General features: G+C 38.8%; 1 protein-coding gene across 1 annotated transcript in view; it reads left to right on the forward strand.

The window, feature by feature from the left end:
• The window catches only part of hmcn1 (hemicentin 1), a gene marked incomplete at its 5' end in the record, with an annotated part of 95,381 nt that extends 79,080 nt beyond the window's left edge, over window positions 1–16,301 (forward strand). Inside the window, 26 exons of the mRNA XM_079638911.1 lie at window positions 706–896; window positions 966–1,179; window positions 1,314–1,448; window positions 1,532–1,722; window positions 2,334–2,415; window positions 2,574–2,843; window positions 2,922–3,092; window positions 3,831–4,001; window positions 4,083–4,253; window positions 4,456–4,626; window positions 4,715–4,885; window positions 5,464–5,634; window positions 6,980–7,126; window positions 7,318–7,455; window positions 7,547–7,668; window positions 7,785–8,022; window positions 8,369–8,431; window positions 8,554–8,673; window positions 8,898–9,032; window positions 9,184–9,297; window positions 9,393–9,518; window positions 11,529–11,657; window positions 13,498–13,860; window positions 14,329–14,448; window positions 14,569–14,695; window positions 14,782–16,301. Coding sequence (XP_079495037.1) covers window positions 706–896; window positions 966–1,179; window positions 1,314–1,448; window positions 1,532–1,722; window positions 2,334–2,415; window positions 2,574–2,843; window positions 2,922–3,092; window positions 3,831–4,001; window positions 4,083–4,253; window positions 4,456–4,626; window positions 4,715–4,885; window positions 5,464–5,634; window positions 6,980–7,126; window positions 7,318–7,455; window positions 7,547–7,668; window positions 7,785–8,022; window positions 8,369–8,431; window positions 8,554–8,673; window positions 8,898–9,032; window positions 9,184–9,297; window positions 9,393–9,518; window positions 11,529–11,657; window positions 13,498–13,860; window positions 14,329–14,448; window positions 14,569–14,695; window positions 14,782–15,148 — 4,418 coding nt within the window. The 3' untranslated portion in view covers window positions 15,149–16,301. The remainder of the gene's footprint in view (window positions 1–705; window positions 897–965; window positions 1,180–1,313; window positions 1,449–1,531; window positions 1,723–2,333; window positions 2,416–2,573; window positions 2,844–2,921; window positions 3,093–3,830; window positions 4,002–4,082; window positions 4,254–4,455; window positions 4,627–4,714; window positions 4,886–5,463; window positions 5,635–6,979; window positions 7,127–7,317; window positions 7,456–7,546; window positions 7,669–7,784; window positions 8,023–8,368; window positions 8,432–8,553; window positions 8,674–8,897; window positions 9,033–9,183; window positions 9,298–9,392; window positions 9,519–11,528; window positions 11,658–13,497; window positions 13,861–14,328; window positions 14,449–14,568; window positions 14,696–14,781) is intronic.
• Between the last annotated feature and the right edge of the window lie 58 nt (window positions 16,302–16,359).

Raw genomic sequence — 16,359 nt, forward strand, 5'->3', positions numbered from 1 at the left:
AATAAAGACGTTAAACATTACGAAAACCCAAGGTGGGAAGGCGAGCACGAGAGATGCCAAATCAAACAAATCAATAAAACAAAACAAACTAGCTAAAGGTTAAATCAACTAAACTAACTACCAAACATAAAATGCAGAAAGGAAAAGTCTTCGGCGTCAAGACGCTCTAACCAAACTACACTAACTATATAACAAAACGTACAAGATGGGCACTCTCCTAAACTAGTGTTCCAACATAGTCCAAAATCCTAAATGGTGCGTAACAGTGATTTAGGGGAAAATTTAAATGGATGGACGAATTTATACAATTATTTTTTTATTATAATTTGTTTGTTATTAATAATAATAGTAATCATAATTTATTTTATGATTTATGTGATGATTCATGATTATCTTGTCGAATAACTTTTGTCAAGTAGAATATTGTTAGAATATTAAGCAGAATGTTGGTAGAATATCTTTTTTCTTTTCTTTTTTAATAGTTGATGTTATTAGTAATTACAATTTATTTAATGATTTATGTGAATAATAATCATAATGATCCGGTAGAATAACTTTTATAAGTAGAATATTTTTTAATAATGTTTTTATAATTATTAGATTTTTGTGATTAATAATATGGATTTTTTTATATGGATCATGATTTATGTGAATTATAATAATAATGTAATTTATTTATTTATTTATTCTCCCTTTCTACCTCAGTACCTCCTTCTATCCGTGTAGGAGAGTCAGAGGTGTCCGTGGTGGAGAACACCCAAGCTTTGTTGACCTGTGTGACAGATGGGGTCCCACAGCCCACCATCTCTTGGGAGAAAGATGATATTGCACTTACCGACACCACTGGAGAATACACGATCCTCCCCACAGGAGAGCTGCTCATAGACACTGTACAGGTCAGAGTCCCAATCTTTAAACTGTTTGCATTCAGAGTGTTTACAAATTGTGACAGTTTTTGTATGTAGCCTGAGGATTCTGGGAGTTACACGTGTGTTGGAACCAACTCAGTTGGGCAGGACAGTCGCACCATTGATTTGTCCATCCACACACATCCAGTCTTCACTGAGCTCCTTGGGGATGTGGCTCTCAACAAGGGAGAGCACCTCCTGCTGACCTGCGGCGTCACCGGCATCCCTTCACCCAAGATCACGTGGGCATTCAACAACAATATCATCCCTGGTATAGATCATCCCTCAAATAGAGCCTATAGATATCCCCAATTTGCATCCGCTGTAGTTCAGCACTATTAGTTATGCTGCATGTGTCAATAGGCTGTTATGTAAGAATCAGGAAAGTATTGTTTCTGCCCACAGCCCAGTATGGTCATATTAATGGCCACAGTGAGCTTGTAATTGAGCGTGTGAGTAAAGACGACTCAGGCACTTATTCCTGCATGGCTGAGAACAGCGTGGGATCCATCAAATCTCTGGGATTTGTCTATGTTAAAGGTATACATCTGCACTTCTATTAAATGATGACCTACTCTGCTTGTCCATTGTGAAAATTTAAATCTCTTGTCCAATTTCTCCAGAACCACCAATAATAGACGGAGATGTTCATTCAAATCGCATTGAGCCCCTGGGAGGGAATGCCATACTTAACTGTGAGGTGCGAGGAGACCCTCTGCCCACCATCCAGTGGAGCAAAAAGGGCATCAATGTCCAGATAAGCAATCGAATCCGTCAGCTTGACAACGGATCTCTGGCCATCTACGGCACAGTGGTACACAAACACAACACTACACAACAGTCCTGACTATACACTACAGTCGCAGATATTGAAAAGCATAAAAACTGCTCTGCATTTATATCTTTTAAAGGGATGATTCATCCAAAAATTAAAGTTTTCAGTTTTTACTCACCCCAATGTAGTTCCAGAAGATATATTTCTTTAACTCTTGAAACAGAATGATAATAATATCAAAGCAAATTATATACTGAAAAAAGTTTAAGTGCCTACCTGAATCTAATATCTGCCTTATTTTTTCTGCTGTGCACAATAAGTTATCTTAGTTATTTTTACATTCTCTGCATATTTTTCCCATTTTTGTGTAGGGAGGCAAATAAAATTAAAATCTGCTTCCAACCACAGAAACAATATTTATTTAATGCCTTACAGATCATGGGGGGAAATTGGACATACATCAGCAAAAAAAATTGACTTTTTCTACAAGAAGATACCCAAATAGGCATTATTTTTACAACGATACAAGACGATACGTTTTTGCCATCTATCCTAGATAAAAAAATGCCTTCATTTTCTAGATGTTTTGTATTTCTGTCCTTTTGTAACATTTATAAATAGTTAATGGTATCAATTTGTAATTTTTGTAGAGCGAAGATTCTGGAAATTACATGTGCGTGGCCACAAATGATGCAGGAGTGGTGGAGAGAACAGTTACACTGACCTTACAGAGTAAGTCTACTGTATAAAACAAAAATGAATCCATTAAAGTTATTAATTTGCAGTAAAAGTCACATAGAATACACACACAGAAAATAAAAACCCTTAATAAGGATATTTTAAAAAGCACTTGCTTGTGTTACTGTAATAACATTAGTGATATTCCATAGGTTCTCCTACCATCACAGTAGAGCCAATAGAGACAGTGGTAGATGCTGGTTCCACAGTGGTGCTAAACTGCCAAGCAGAGGGAGAGCCTGTGCCTGTCATTGAGTGGTCCCGTCAGGGGCGCCCCCTGTTGGGTAATGAGCACATCACCACACTGAATAACGGTTCTCTTCGGCTCAGTAGTGCTCAGAAAGAGGACACGGCTGAGTATGAGTGCGTGGCAAGAAATTTGTTAGGCTCCGTGCTGGTACGCGTGACCCTAACAGTGCGAGGTGAGCTTTGGACTTTTGTAAGTATTCGGATTGTAATGCAGTTGGATGATGGGAGATTTAATTATGTATGTTTCGCAGTTCATGGTGGTTTCTCTGAATGGATGGAGTGGGGAGCCTGCAGTGTTTCCTGTGGTACAGGAGTGCAGAGGAGACTGAGACAGTGCAATAACCCATTTCCTGCGAACGGAGGACGCCACTGCATTGGTTCAGCAAGAGAAACACGCAGCTGTCAAGGCAAACCTTGCCCAGGTAAATTCGTTTACTTTCTCATCCCTTTTGCTGCTTTTGCAGGGCTCTACATTGTGAGCATTTCACCATTTGTGAGTGAAAATTGTACTATGCTAAACTGAATAATTATCTATTTGGGCACACCAGTGCAAGTGACAAGCCTGTGTCATATATCATCAATGAAGTGTATGTGCACTTCATACTGTAGATTATATATTGTTAACAGTTATAACTGTTATTAAAACATTATATTTGCTACTGTCATACCCATACACAAAAATTAGGGGTTAGTATTTTTGTAATAGTTTTATTCAGCAAGGACACATTAAATTGAATAAAAAGTGACAGTAAAAACATTTATTTTTATTTCAACTAAATGGTGTTCTTTTGAACTTTCTATTCATAAAAGAATGAAAATGTTAAAATGTTTTAGAAAATATATCAAAATTGGAAAAAAATGTTTTTAAATTGCAATAAAATTTTACAATCTTACTGTTTTACTTTATTTTTGATCGAATAAATGTATCCTTGAGTCTAAGGATACATTTCTTTGGTAGACTTCTTTCAGAAAACCAATTTTTTTTTACCAACTACAATAGTTGGTTTGCTAAATGTGCATAAGGTGTTCAGCTCTTCACTTGAATTTTTGACTGTACTCACCAAGATCTCTCCTAAACAAAAGCAACAAAAAACTAAAAATGTATAAAAGCATGGAGAACAGTATAAACATGGCTGCATGCTGTCTGTTTGTCCCCATAGTGGATGGTAATTGGTCCGAGTGGTCTTCCTGGGAGGAGTGCTCTCGTACCTGTGGTCAGGGTAACAGGACTAGGGTGCGGACTTGTAGTAATCCTCCTGCCCAGCATGGGGGCAGAGCCTGTGAGGGCAAAGCAGTGGAAGCCATTATGTGTAGTATAAGGCCATGCCCAGGTGAGTGGAGAAACATATCTTCTCCTGCGTACACATGAGCATATCTGTCTTTATCAGTCTGATTGGCTTCTTATCTGTCAGTGGCAGGGAACTGGGGTGCCTGGTTGCCTTGGAGCCCTTGTAGTGAAACGTGTGGAAAAGGGATGCAGACAAGACTCAGACTCTGCAACAACCCTCCGCCCTCATTTGAAGGACCATCGTGTGAAGGACCTGACTCACAGACACAAGTGTGCAATGAGAGGAATTGCCCTGGTAAGCGTTCTGGTGAAAAATATGATTTTTTATTTATTTAAAGAGATTGTTCACTCAGAGATGAAAATATGAAATTAAACAGCTGTCCCCAGCTTGGACATTCAGCTAAATATCCTTTTGTGTTTTACACAAAGTCATACGAGTTTGGAACGTCATGAGTGTGAATTTAAAAAGACTTATCTTTTCGTCTCTTCTTCAACAGTGGATGGCAAGTGGTCTTCCTGGGTAAGCTGGGGGGCATGTAGTGTTTCTTGTGGAGGCGGTACGAGGCAAAGGACACGTATCTGTGCAAGCCCCGCCCCCCAGCATGGGGGACGGCAGTGTGAGGGAAATGACATCCACATTGATTTCTGCCACAATGAGCCCTGTCCCAGTGAGGAAATACATTTTACATATGGTAAACACACAGGCATGTTGGTGTAATGAAGAAGGCTATAAATACAAATAATCTCTCTTCATAGTTCATGGTAACTGGGGCCCATGGAACAGCTGGGGCAGTTGTAGCAGGACCTGCAACGGTGGACAAATGCGTCGCTACAGAACATGCGACAATCCTCGACCAGCCAATGGAGGCAGAGCGTGTACTGGATCAGACTCTCAAATCCAGAAGTGCAACGGAGCCAACTGCCCTGGTAAAGCACTCATACATACACTACCGTTCAAAGGTTTGAGATCAGTGAGATTTTTTAATTTCTTTTCAAAGAAGTTTCTTATGCTCAAAATAATTTATCTATTTTAATATATTTTAAAATGTCATTTATTTCTGTGATGGCAAAGCTGAATTTTTATCTGCCGATTCTCTAGCCAGTATTTCAAAATATTCTAATATGCTGATTTGGTGCTCATTTAGTATTTATTTTAGTATAGAAAGAAGAGCATTTATTTGAAATAGAATTTGGTTTGGTACCAATGAAAAATAATTTACTGCGCCTTTTGATTAATTGTATGCACCCCCCCTGAATAAAAGTAAGTTTCTTGCAAAAAAAAAGAAAGATTTTACTACATTGGAACTGTAGTGTATATTGCACACCAAATACCCACACTCTATAGTTGCTATATATTAATAAATATACAAGAAAAGCTACTAAAAAATGGGATTATGATTGACAAAAACTTGAATGGAGGATGCAAACCACATCAGATGTAGAAGACCTTTTTTTTAAATTAATTTTGACACACCTTTCTGTGCTCTGTCTATGTGTGTGTGAAGTTGATGGTAAGTGGGGTTCATGGGAGTCCTGGGGTGAATGCTCAGCATCCTGTGGAGGTGGAGAACGGACACGTGTTAGACTTTGTAACAATCCATCACCTAGCAACAGCGGCCGACCCTGCCCAGGAGACGCCACCCAGTTATCAAGATGTAACATACAGCCATGTCCAGGTACATTTACCACTATGTATGTAGGGTTCATCAATAATTTTTTTTAACGATTTAACATGTCAGAAATTATTTTTTATTCGTTTATTTTTATTTTTAATTAATGTTTTATTCATATTTGTATTATTATTTATTTTTTTATAATTATGACTTATCTATAAAATCTAATCAATTAAATTGTAGCTGTAAATAATACACACAATATCATAATAACACAACAATATTAATAATTGCCTGGTGGCTAATGTAAGAATGTACAGCTCTCTGCTGTCTGTCTTAGTACGGTAGGTTGTTATGAACTATGATGTCAACTGAATTTGAGTTTTTTACATCGCTTATATTAGCTACACATCGAAACATCGAATACCAGTGTTGGGTAAAGTTACTTTAAAAAGTAATGCATTACAATATTGAGTTACTCCCTAAAAAAGTAACTAATTGTGTAACTTGCTTACCTTTTATGGAAAGTAATCCATTACGTTACTTTTACTCGCCTGGACTGGCCTTGCTTGTTTGGTTTATTATAACAAATATGCTTTTTTTGGCAAATGTAAAGGCCCTTTCACACCTAAAGTGAAATTACACAGAAGAAGAATGTTCAACACTCTTACTTCAGCAATAAAACAAAAAATAAAACACAAATGTGTTGTTATTGTAAAGTAATTTTTGCTTATTAGAATGGTTGAACTTGATCATCAAAGGTCAGAAGCAAAGACATCGAGACAGTGAGATTAATTACAGAAAGTATATTTGTGTTATTTAACATAGATTTGTGTAAAACTCTGATTTTGCATTTCCCTGTTTTTATGCGTTTTGAGGAATATTGAATCTGTTTTTGTGCTAGTGAGATGAGTAAATGCCTGCTCACATTTAGTCTAGAACTACAATAACCATCGTGTTAAAACAGCGCACACAACATCAACACACTTACTCACAATTTCTCTCAACATGGGGACAGGAGAGGTGTCAGTCAATAAATGGGAAAACAACTTAACTTGATTTACTTATTTGAAAAATGAACGCAGATATTTTGTCGTAAATGTAAAAGTAATGCATTACTTTTCTCATTACTTGAAAAAAGTAATCTGATTACACAACTCACTTAATGCGTGACCCCCAACACTGAGGAAAACAGGGGTTTGACAGCTATAGATCACTACAGTGACTGTAGAGGCACAAATATCTTTTTTTTTTTTTTTTTTAATCTTTATATAGGCCTAGAAAAGAATGAGAGAACTTGATGAAACAAACAACCCCAACCTCTGGTTAATTTCTGACCTTGATTTTAAGTTAACTAAACAAGATATGATTGTACTCATTGTCTGAACTTTTCACTTTTCTCTCTTAGGTGGCCCTCAGAAAGCGAGAGGAAGTATCATTGGGAACATTAATGATGTGGAGTTTGGCATTGCCATCCTCAACGCCACCATCTCTAGCAGTCCCACTGGAGGGAGAGTTATACAGGCCACCATCACTAATATACCCAGGAGTCTGGGTCAGTCTCTGCTGCTTAGTTTTTGTTACAAACAGCAATGCATCATATTTAATATTCCAAATGTAAAGTATGTAAAGTATATGACATTTTTTGTGTGGAAATCTTTATGGGTTGTAGTTGAAGATTATGAATCAAAAACAGAAAACTGTAATTTAAGTTGGTGTTTGTATATGTTCTGCTAAATCATCCAGGGTCTGCTATGAGGAAGTTGATCTCCATCCTGAACCCCATTTACTGGACCACAGCACAGGAGCTGGGGGAAGCTGTCAATGGCTACACCCTCACAGATGGCATCTTCAGACGTGAAACTCAGGTGGAGTTTGCCACAGGTAAGAGGAATCAACTTGATGTGTAGTAATCCTTGTAAAATGCATTTTTCCTCAAAGGTTTCTTTGTTTAATTTGTTTGTGTTGACTATAGGAGAGATTCTCCGAATGACCCATGTGGCACGAGGGCTCGACTCAGATGGAGCTCTTCTGCTGGACATCGTAGTAAACGGACACATCCTGCAACTGCCCTCCAATGCAGACATCAGTCTCAAGGTTGATTCTCCATCACTGTATTCATAAACTGTTTTACCTTTTTATACTTTGAAAATAGAATGCTAAACAATGTAAACTGTATCACTCACATTGAAATATATATTTTTAAACTCCAGGACTACACTGAAGACTACATCCAGACTGGTCCTGGTCAGTTGTATGCTCTGTCTACACGTATGTTCAGTATAGACAGGATCAGCGTGCCTTACTCGTGGAATCATACCATCACATACGGACCCTCCAGAGGAAAGATGCCCTTTCTGGTGCAGACACTCCACGCCTCGGCTATCAGCGCTCTGTACCGTCCACTAGAAGAGATGCTGGAGTTTGCCATCCATGCCACTATTGCTAAAGGTACGATGCACAAATACATTTGGAAATAATTTCATTTAGTAACTGTGAGTGATATATCAGTCATCATACTGATTGATTTGATTTGAAGAAGATATCATATATCATCTATTTGTTTCCAAATCAAGCTTTTTCAATGCTGGACTTAAGAAATACTAAACCTTTTTCTATTTTTATTCTCTATAGTACGATGTTTTATTTTAATGCCAGGTTAAATTTTTTTTATTTAATGTAATGCAAAATTAAATCAATTGTAGCCTATCTTTATGTTTTAGTTTTGTGTTATTTAATAGTTTCTATGAGTTTTTAAAGCGATCCTTCTTTTTTTACAATATATTTTCGTCCTCAGGAGAGCGCAGTAATCAGTGTCCCAGTGGTTTTCAACTGGACCCCGCTGGGCCATATTGTGCAGGTACAGTCAGACAGTATTGCTTGTAATGTATAATACAGATAATAGTCTCCATTTGTAAATATGCAAGGAGTTCTTTCATTGATGAGATTCTGTGCTTGCTTGTCCTTTTTTTGCTGACGAAGATGAGAATGAGTGTGTGGACGGAAACCCCTGCTCACATGCCTGCCACAATTCTATAGGCACTTACTACTGTTCCTGTCCCAGAGGACTCGCCATCTCAGCTGATGGCAGAACATGCCAGGGTACGGAAGTTATTTTAAACTGTAATCATATTTCACAGTATTAGTGTTTTTCTTGTATTTTTGATCAAACAAAATGCAGCCTCGGTGAGCAAAAGAGACTTAATTTATAAGATACCTCTTTAAAAAACAATAATCCGACCAACCCCAAATTTTTGAATGGTACTGTATGATTTGTTATTTATGTAATTAAGCTGAACAGTTGCTTTAATTTCTGTTTACCATAGATATTGATGAGTGTTCACAGGGTGGGCACATGTGCCATGATGGACAAGACTGTGAGAACACCATTGGCTCATATCGCTGTGTGATGCGCTGTGGGCGGGGCTTTAGGAGGACAGCAGATGGGCTGAGCTGCTTAGGTGCACAATTTTCCCTAGTTTTATACGTTTATTTATGTATATTGTATATATGTGTACTTTTGTATGGCATACTGCATCTTATAATAATTATCTCTATTAATTTATCCTTGTGCAAGCATGCATTTCAATTGCTTTTATCTTGCTTCTACAGATGTGAATGAGTGTCAGGAATCCAACCCTTGTCATCAGCACTGTCTAAACACCATTGGCAGCTTCCGCTGTGCTTGTGAGCCGGGGTACCAACTCAGGAACCGGCGCTGTATTGGTACATCAAAAACTTGTCTCGTGGTTTATAGCTTAATCTTGTTGGGTTTGTAAAATTATCCAACTGAAACTAATGTGCTGGTTCTTTCTCCTCAGACATAAATGAATGCAAACAAAGAGTGTGTCGCTCAGATCAACAGTGTAAAAACACACGTGGTGGATACACTTGCATTGATCTCTGCCCTACTGGCATGACCAAAGGAGGCAATAGCACATGCATAGGTTTGTGAAGATATTGTTGCTTATGTTTTGGGCTGAGGGCCATTATGTAACAAAAAAAAAAAAAAAAAAAAATATATATATATATATATATATATATATACAGCTCTGGAAAAAATTAAGAGACCACTGCAAAATTATCAGTTTCTCTTGTTTTACTATTTATAGATATGTGTTTGGGTAAAATTAACATTTTTGTTTTATTCTATAAACTACTGACAACATTTCTCCCAAATTCCAAATAAAAATATTATAATTTATAGCATTTATTTGCAGAAAACGACAACTGGTCAAAATAACAAAAAAAAATTCAGTGTTGTCCGACCTCGAATAATGGAAAGAAAATAAGTTCATATTCATTTTTAAACAACATAATACTAATGTTTTAACCTGGGAAGAGTTCAGAAATCAATATTAGGTGGAATAACCCTGATTTTCAATCACAGCTTTCATGCGTCTTGGCATGCTCTCCACCAGTCTTTCACATTGATGTTGGGTGACTTTATGCCACTCCTGGTGCAAAAATTCACGCAGCTCGCCTTTGTTTGATGGCTTGTGACCATCCATCTTCCTCTTGATCACATTCCAGAGGTTTTCAATGGGGTTCAGGTCTGGAGATTGGGCTGGCCATGACAGGGTCTTGATCTGGTGGTGCTCCATCCAGACCTTGATTGACCTGGCTGTGTGGCATTGACCATTGTCCTGCTGGAAAAACCAATCCTCAGAGTTGGGGAACATTGTAAGAGCAGAAGGAAGCAAGTTTTCTTCCAGGACAACCTTGTACGTGGCTTGATTCATACAGTACGTCCTTCACAAAGACAAATCTGCCCATTTGTAGCCTTGCTGAAGCACCCCCAGTTTTCAGCTTTGTCCAACACCTGGTCGTCTAATGGTTAGACGGACACCTGGAGAGGCCTACAAGCCACAGTGTCTCGCACCCACTGTGAAATTTGGTGGAGGATCGATGATGATCTGGGGGTTCTTCAGCTAGGCTGGAATCGGGCAGATTTTATTGTGGCTTGATTCATGCGTCCTTCACAAAGACCTTGTGAAGCCTTGCTGAAGAACCCCCAGACGCATGAATCAAGCCACATACAAGGTTGTCCTGGAAGAAAACTAGCTTCCTTCTGCTCTGACCATGTTCCCCAACTCTGAGGATTGTTTTTTCCAGCAGGACAATGGTCAATGCCACACAGCCAGGTCAATCAAGGTGTGGATGGAGCACCACCAGATCAAGACCCTGTCATGGCCAGCCCAATCTCCAGACCTGAACCCCAATGAAAACCTCTGGAATGTGATCAAGAGGAAGATGGATGGTCACAAGCCATCAAACAAAGGCGAGCTGCTTGAATTTTTGCACCAGGAGTGGCATAAAGTCACCCAACATCAATGTGAAAGACTGGTGGAAAGTATGCCAAGACGCATTAAAGCTGTGATTGAAAAATCAGGGTTATTCCACCAAATATTGATTTCTGAACCCTTCCTAAGTTAAAACATTAGTATTGTGTTGTTTCAAAATTAATATGAACTTATTTTCTTTCCATTATTCGAGGTCTGACAACACTGCATCTTTTGTGTTATTTTGACCAGTTGTCGTTCTCTGCAAATAAATGCTCTAAATTACAATATTTTTATTTGGAATTTGGGAAAAATGTTGTCAGTAGTTTATAGAATAAAACAAAAATGATAATTTTACCCAAACACATATCTATAAATAGTAAAACAAGAGAAATTGATCATTTTGCAGTGGTCTCTTAATTTTTTCCAGAGCAGTGTGTGTGTGTGTGTGTGTGTGTGTGTGTGTGTGTGTGTGTGTGTGTGTGTGTGTGTGTGTGTGTGTGTGTGTGTGTGTGTGTGTGTGTGTGTGTGTGTGTGTCTGTGTGTGTCTGTGTGTGTGTGTGTGTGTGTGTGTGTGTGTGTTTATATTTATAATAAATATAAATTATGTCATTATTTATAATTTTTTAATTACATAATTGTCAAATTAAATAATTTTTTTTATTCTGCTTGTAGATATTGATGAGTGCCATGACGGCACACATCAGTGCAGGTATAATCAGATCTGCGAAAACACCAGAGGTAGCTACCACTGCACTTGCCCGAGGGGTTACCGCTCTCAGGGTGTGGGCCGCCCCTGCCTTGGTACGTAGTGTCCCCCACACCTAACTCTAATCCTCTCCCAACAACTCAACATCCCGGGCTGCTCTCCTGCCAAACGCCAACCTGCATCCCTCCCTTCATCTTTACCTACCTCATTCTTTTGCTACAGTTCATTTCTGTGTACCAACCCTCACCTAAACAGCATTCAGAACCTGTGATGTCACTTCCTTCCACACAGCTTGCTTATATTGCCACAGTGCTTTTAAACTAACCAACCTATAACCGTAAGAAACAAAGAAGGCACAGTCACTGATACCAAATCAAGGATACAAGTCTCTCTGAGCTGCTACAGATGTAATTGTGAGTGATATTATACTGGTAAGTAGGTTCACACTCACAGCAAGGCCAGCACGACTATAATGACTCTGTCATTCCTCTATCTGTGTCCTCTATCTATCATCTTTGGCCTTACCCTTCAACTTCCTGCTTGGGATTCTCCCCAGAAGTGCTATGCTTTGCTGTGGCAATTTTTTAATGTCCTTTAGTGACAGTTTTGGCTTTCAAAGTTTTTCTTCAGTTCTGAATTCAGAAAATGAATCACTGAGTTAATGGAATAATGTATTAAAGTCCCCCTGTAGTCCATAATTGTATCCCTTAAAACTCATCTTTGATCACCAAAATGTCACACTAAAAAAAACAATCCTGTGAAAAAAAAATCTATTCATGTTTTAAAGTCGACATGAAATCATAGCGCATATTACTAGTCTTGTGGTGATCTGTGCAAGTTAATACAAAGAAAAAAATAGTTTGCCGTGGTAATCTTTAATCAAAGTCTGAAAAGTTACTTCCGCCCTGGAATGGCGTTCCTTTTCTGATGACGTAGGTTTGACGACTTGGTTTGAAAACGCTTCACCACTCCCCTCAAACCGCTAGTCTGCTATGAGCAGAGATGGAGAGGAGGAGGGCTAAAGTAAAACCCTGCCCTCTGTTCTATATTCCCTTTCAGTGGGAAATACGTCACAACACTGGAGAAAAGTCATTTGCAACTTCCGGTTCACGCGGACTTTAAAATAGCTTAAATGTAACTCTACACCCTTGCTTCATTTAGTACACGTGGATTTGTGAATATGCTAATGAACCCCGCCTCCACTCACTCATACATGCTCGTCTACAAGTTGATGTATCAGAATGGTACTGTGTTTTATGTAGGCCTGTCACTCTCCACAATGTCAGACACGTTATCAAACAGCTAATGTCACACGAACCATGTTCTCATTCGTAATCTCAGTCAGACAGCTGCCTTCTAAAAATCAGCATCCTTACAAACTTAGAACGTCATTGGAGAAAGGCATATAGTTCAACATTACATCGTAATATACATAATTCACCCACTATAGGCCTATTGCTAAATGTACCCAGTTTTTCATATCAATAGAAAAATATACTGGGATAACCTTCTCTTGAGACTCCCCAGCTTCGCAGCATAGTAATGATGATATGCTAAATCCCACACGTTGACGTGATTGGTTACAAGGTAGTTTGTGACGTCAGAAACACCAGCGATCTCAAAGCGTGTTTGAACACCACACAGACATATAAACAATATTAAAAACTTGATTTTCACCACAGGGGGTTTTAATATAAATAATGAGGAGTAAATACACTCAATATTTTACAACAAAAACAAAATAATATTTTTGCATGAGAAACATGCTTTTGAGGGATATCTACTCATGTCTAGTATTTTTTCTCATCCCCTTCTTTTTGTTTTCTTCTTTTGATCTGCCTATTTTCATTTGAACTGTATTTCCTTCTTTTTTTTCTTTTTTACTTTTCTTTTCCCAATTTCTCTATCTCTGTGTTGGCCTTGTTGTGAGAGCAGACATAAACGAGTGCGAGCTGGTACCAGTGCCCTGTGCCTATCAGTGCGTGAACAGCCCTGGCAGCTACAAGTGCCTGTGCCCACCGGGGCTCCACCTGCTGGGTGATGGCAAGTCCTGTGCCGGACTCGAGCGCTTGCCCAACTATGAAAGTTTCTCATATGGGTACAGAACATCCCAGTCCTCCTCTGATCGGAGCTCCTACCAGCAGCGCTACCATAGCCTGACTTCCCAGAGTTACCACTCATATGTCCCCATCGGGGGGCGTCAAGTGGCCAACAGACCGAACAATGCCCCTTCACGCAGTCGTAGGGATACTAATACCTGCCCCACTGGTTTTAAGGCAAAAAATGGCCAGTGTTTAGGTAACTACAAGTGTAACTGTTGATCTGTAGTGGAGTTTGGGTTTCATGTCAAATGCTACATGTATGTATATGCACGATATGACATGTTATACTGTATTCTTGATCTTTAAACAGTTAGAGTTTTGTAAACTGCTACTATTACAGTAACTGATAAGCGAATGTATTAAAAAGTATGCAGTGTGTGTGTTTTTATGATATTTTGTGAAAACTGGTATATATGCCAAAAAAGTTTAGGAAGAAGTAGTTTTGATCCAAATTTAGATTTCTAATACTCAGTTTTAATGTGATTTTTAAGTCACAGATTTTAAAAGATATCTATTAGATAAAGACATTTTAAAATATATATATATGTATATATGTTCAATGTCCTATTAGTCATATTAATAGTAAGGCACGGAGACACTTGCATTGCATGATTTTGCCCATGAAAATTGGCCATTAATAATAATTACAATCTTGTGTTTGTAGATATTAATGAATGTGAACAGAGGGATACATGTCAACATGAGTGTATGAACACACCAGGCAGCCATAGGTGTTTGTGTCCCAACGGCTATCGTCTTATGAACAATGGCAAAACCTGCCAAGGTAAGAATAAAAACGTATAATACATGTGCTAACTTCTCTAGAGAGCAACCTAACAAAATCTAAAGAAAAGTCTAAATAAAAGAGTTTTGTAGTGCTCATTTTTGGCATTTATATGGACAGACATAGATGAATGCCTGGAGCAGAACATTCAGTGTGGTGCAAACAGGATGTGTTTCAACATGAGAGGGAGTTACCAATGCATCGACACACCTTGCCCTCCCAACTATCAGAGGGATCCAACCACAGGGTGAGACTGCCACTCTTTTCTTTGTAATTGTCGGCTTTTGCTTAGTTGATCATTCTAAATAAAGTGAGTTCTGCTTCTCCTTTCAGGTTCTGCCTGAAGAATTGTCCGCCCAATGATCTGGAGTGCGCCCTGAGCCCGTATGCACTGGAGTACAAACTGCTGTCCCTGCCCTTCGGCATCGCCGCCAATCAGGACCTGATCCGGCTGGTTGCCTACACCCAGGATGGAGTCGTCCACCCCCGCACTTCCTTCTTAGTGGTCGACGAGGACACAACTCTGCCCTTCGCCCTCCGGGATGAAAACCTCAAAGGTGTTCTGTTCACCACCCGGCCTCTGCGCGAACCTCACACGTACCGCATGAAGGTGCGAGCCCTGTCTTACAGCGCCGACGGAGGAATCGAGTACCAGACCACCTTCATTGTCTACATCGCTGTCTCAGCCTATCCGTACTGAGCACTTTACTACATCCCACAGCCTACGAAGAGAGGGAATGATCAGAGGTTGCGCTAAAAAAAAAGTATTCCCACATTAAGGGTTTCTTAATGGGATAAGAAAAGGGAAGAAAATCACGTTTTTTTTTTAAAGCACCCCTGTGAAAATAAACCAGGAAAGAGACATGAGAGGATTTTGGGTGAGAAACGAGATTGCAAGTGTATGCCAGTGGAATAATTTGAGATATTGATAATTAAATCAAGTGACGAGTTTGTGAGACCAAAGAAAAGGCCAAAAAAGAGCTCATGGCACAGAGGTTCTTGTAATATAAAAAAAAAAAAAATTCAGCCATATCAGTAATTTACTGACAGATAAAACCAGCATGATAGAAAATTTACAACCCAGTCCATATGGATAAAATCTTTTAAAGCGCAACCTCTGAGAATGGTGCCGTTTCCGTACAAGCATGACTGAGAACATTACATCTTTGTATGAGAGTGTGTTTGTGTGAGTGCAGATCCGCCACTTGAAGAGATTCTCACAGGTCATGTTGACGTGTAAGGCCTTGTAGGCTGGAAGAGCGCTTTCGCAGAGTCCTGCAGACAGATGACGTTGCTCTCTGGAGTTCATTGGAGAGACTTGAAACCAGTTTTAAGACCGCAGGCGGGTTAACGGTTCGGCCACTCCGCTGGCTGCAAGAATCCTTCATCAGAATGTGCAGCAAGACTATGGGTGGTGTTATAGAATACTTTTGCATATATGTCTACCTATTAAATTATTGGGAATTGTTTGAATATATGAAAGAAACTCAATTCCCTCCATTGCTTTCTATGAAATGAGATGGGGAAGATTTTATCGGTTTAAATTTGTGTTTGTTAACATGATGATGAGGTTTGAGCCACATCTGCAGTAAAAATGAAAAGGAAGTCCACCTCAGGTAAGCACTACCTTTACTCAAGAAGTGAGTATTGTCAACCAGTAATTATTATGCACATAATAGCAATGTCTCATTATCATTACAGGTTTATACACATTTGGAGTTATTTTTTTTGTAACTTTGTCAGTAATCAAGGTGTATTCTATTGTCATGATATGTATATAAGTATTTGGGTTTTTTATTTGTAATACTATGTTGTATTCCCTTTTTTAAAAAAGCAATAAAATGTACAATCTATTTTTTGCTTGTTTTTTTGTTTGTTGATGTTTGTTCCGAGCTTTTTTATTTCAAATAA

This window comes from Phoxinus phoxinus, assembly GCF_949152265.1.
Source record: "Phoxinus phoxinus genome assembly, chromosome: 16".
In the NCBI taxonomy this organism is placed as follows: domain Eukaryota; kingdom Metazoa; phylum Chordata; class Actinopteri; order Cypriniformes; family Leuciscidae; genus Phoxinus; species Phoxinus phoxinus.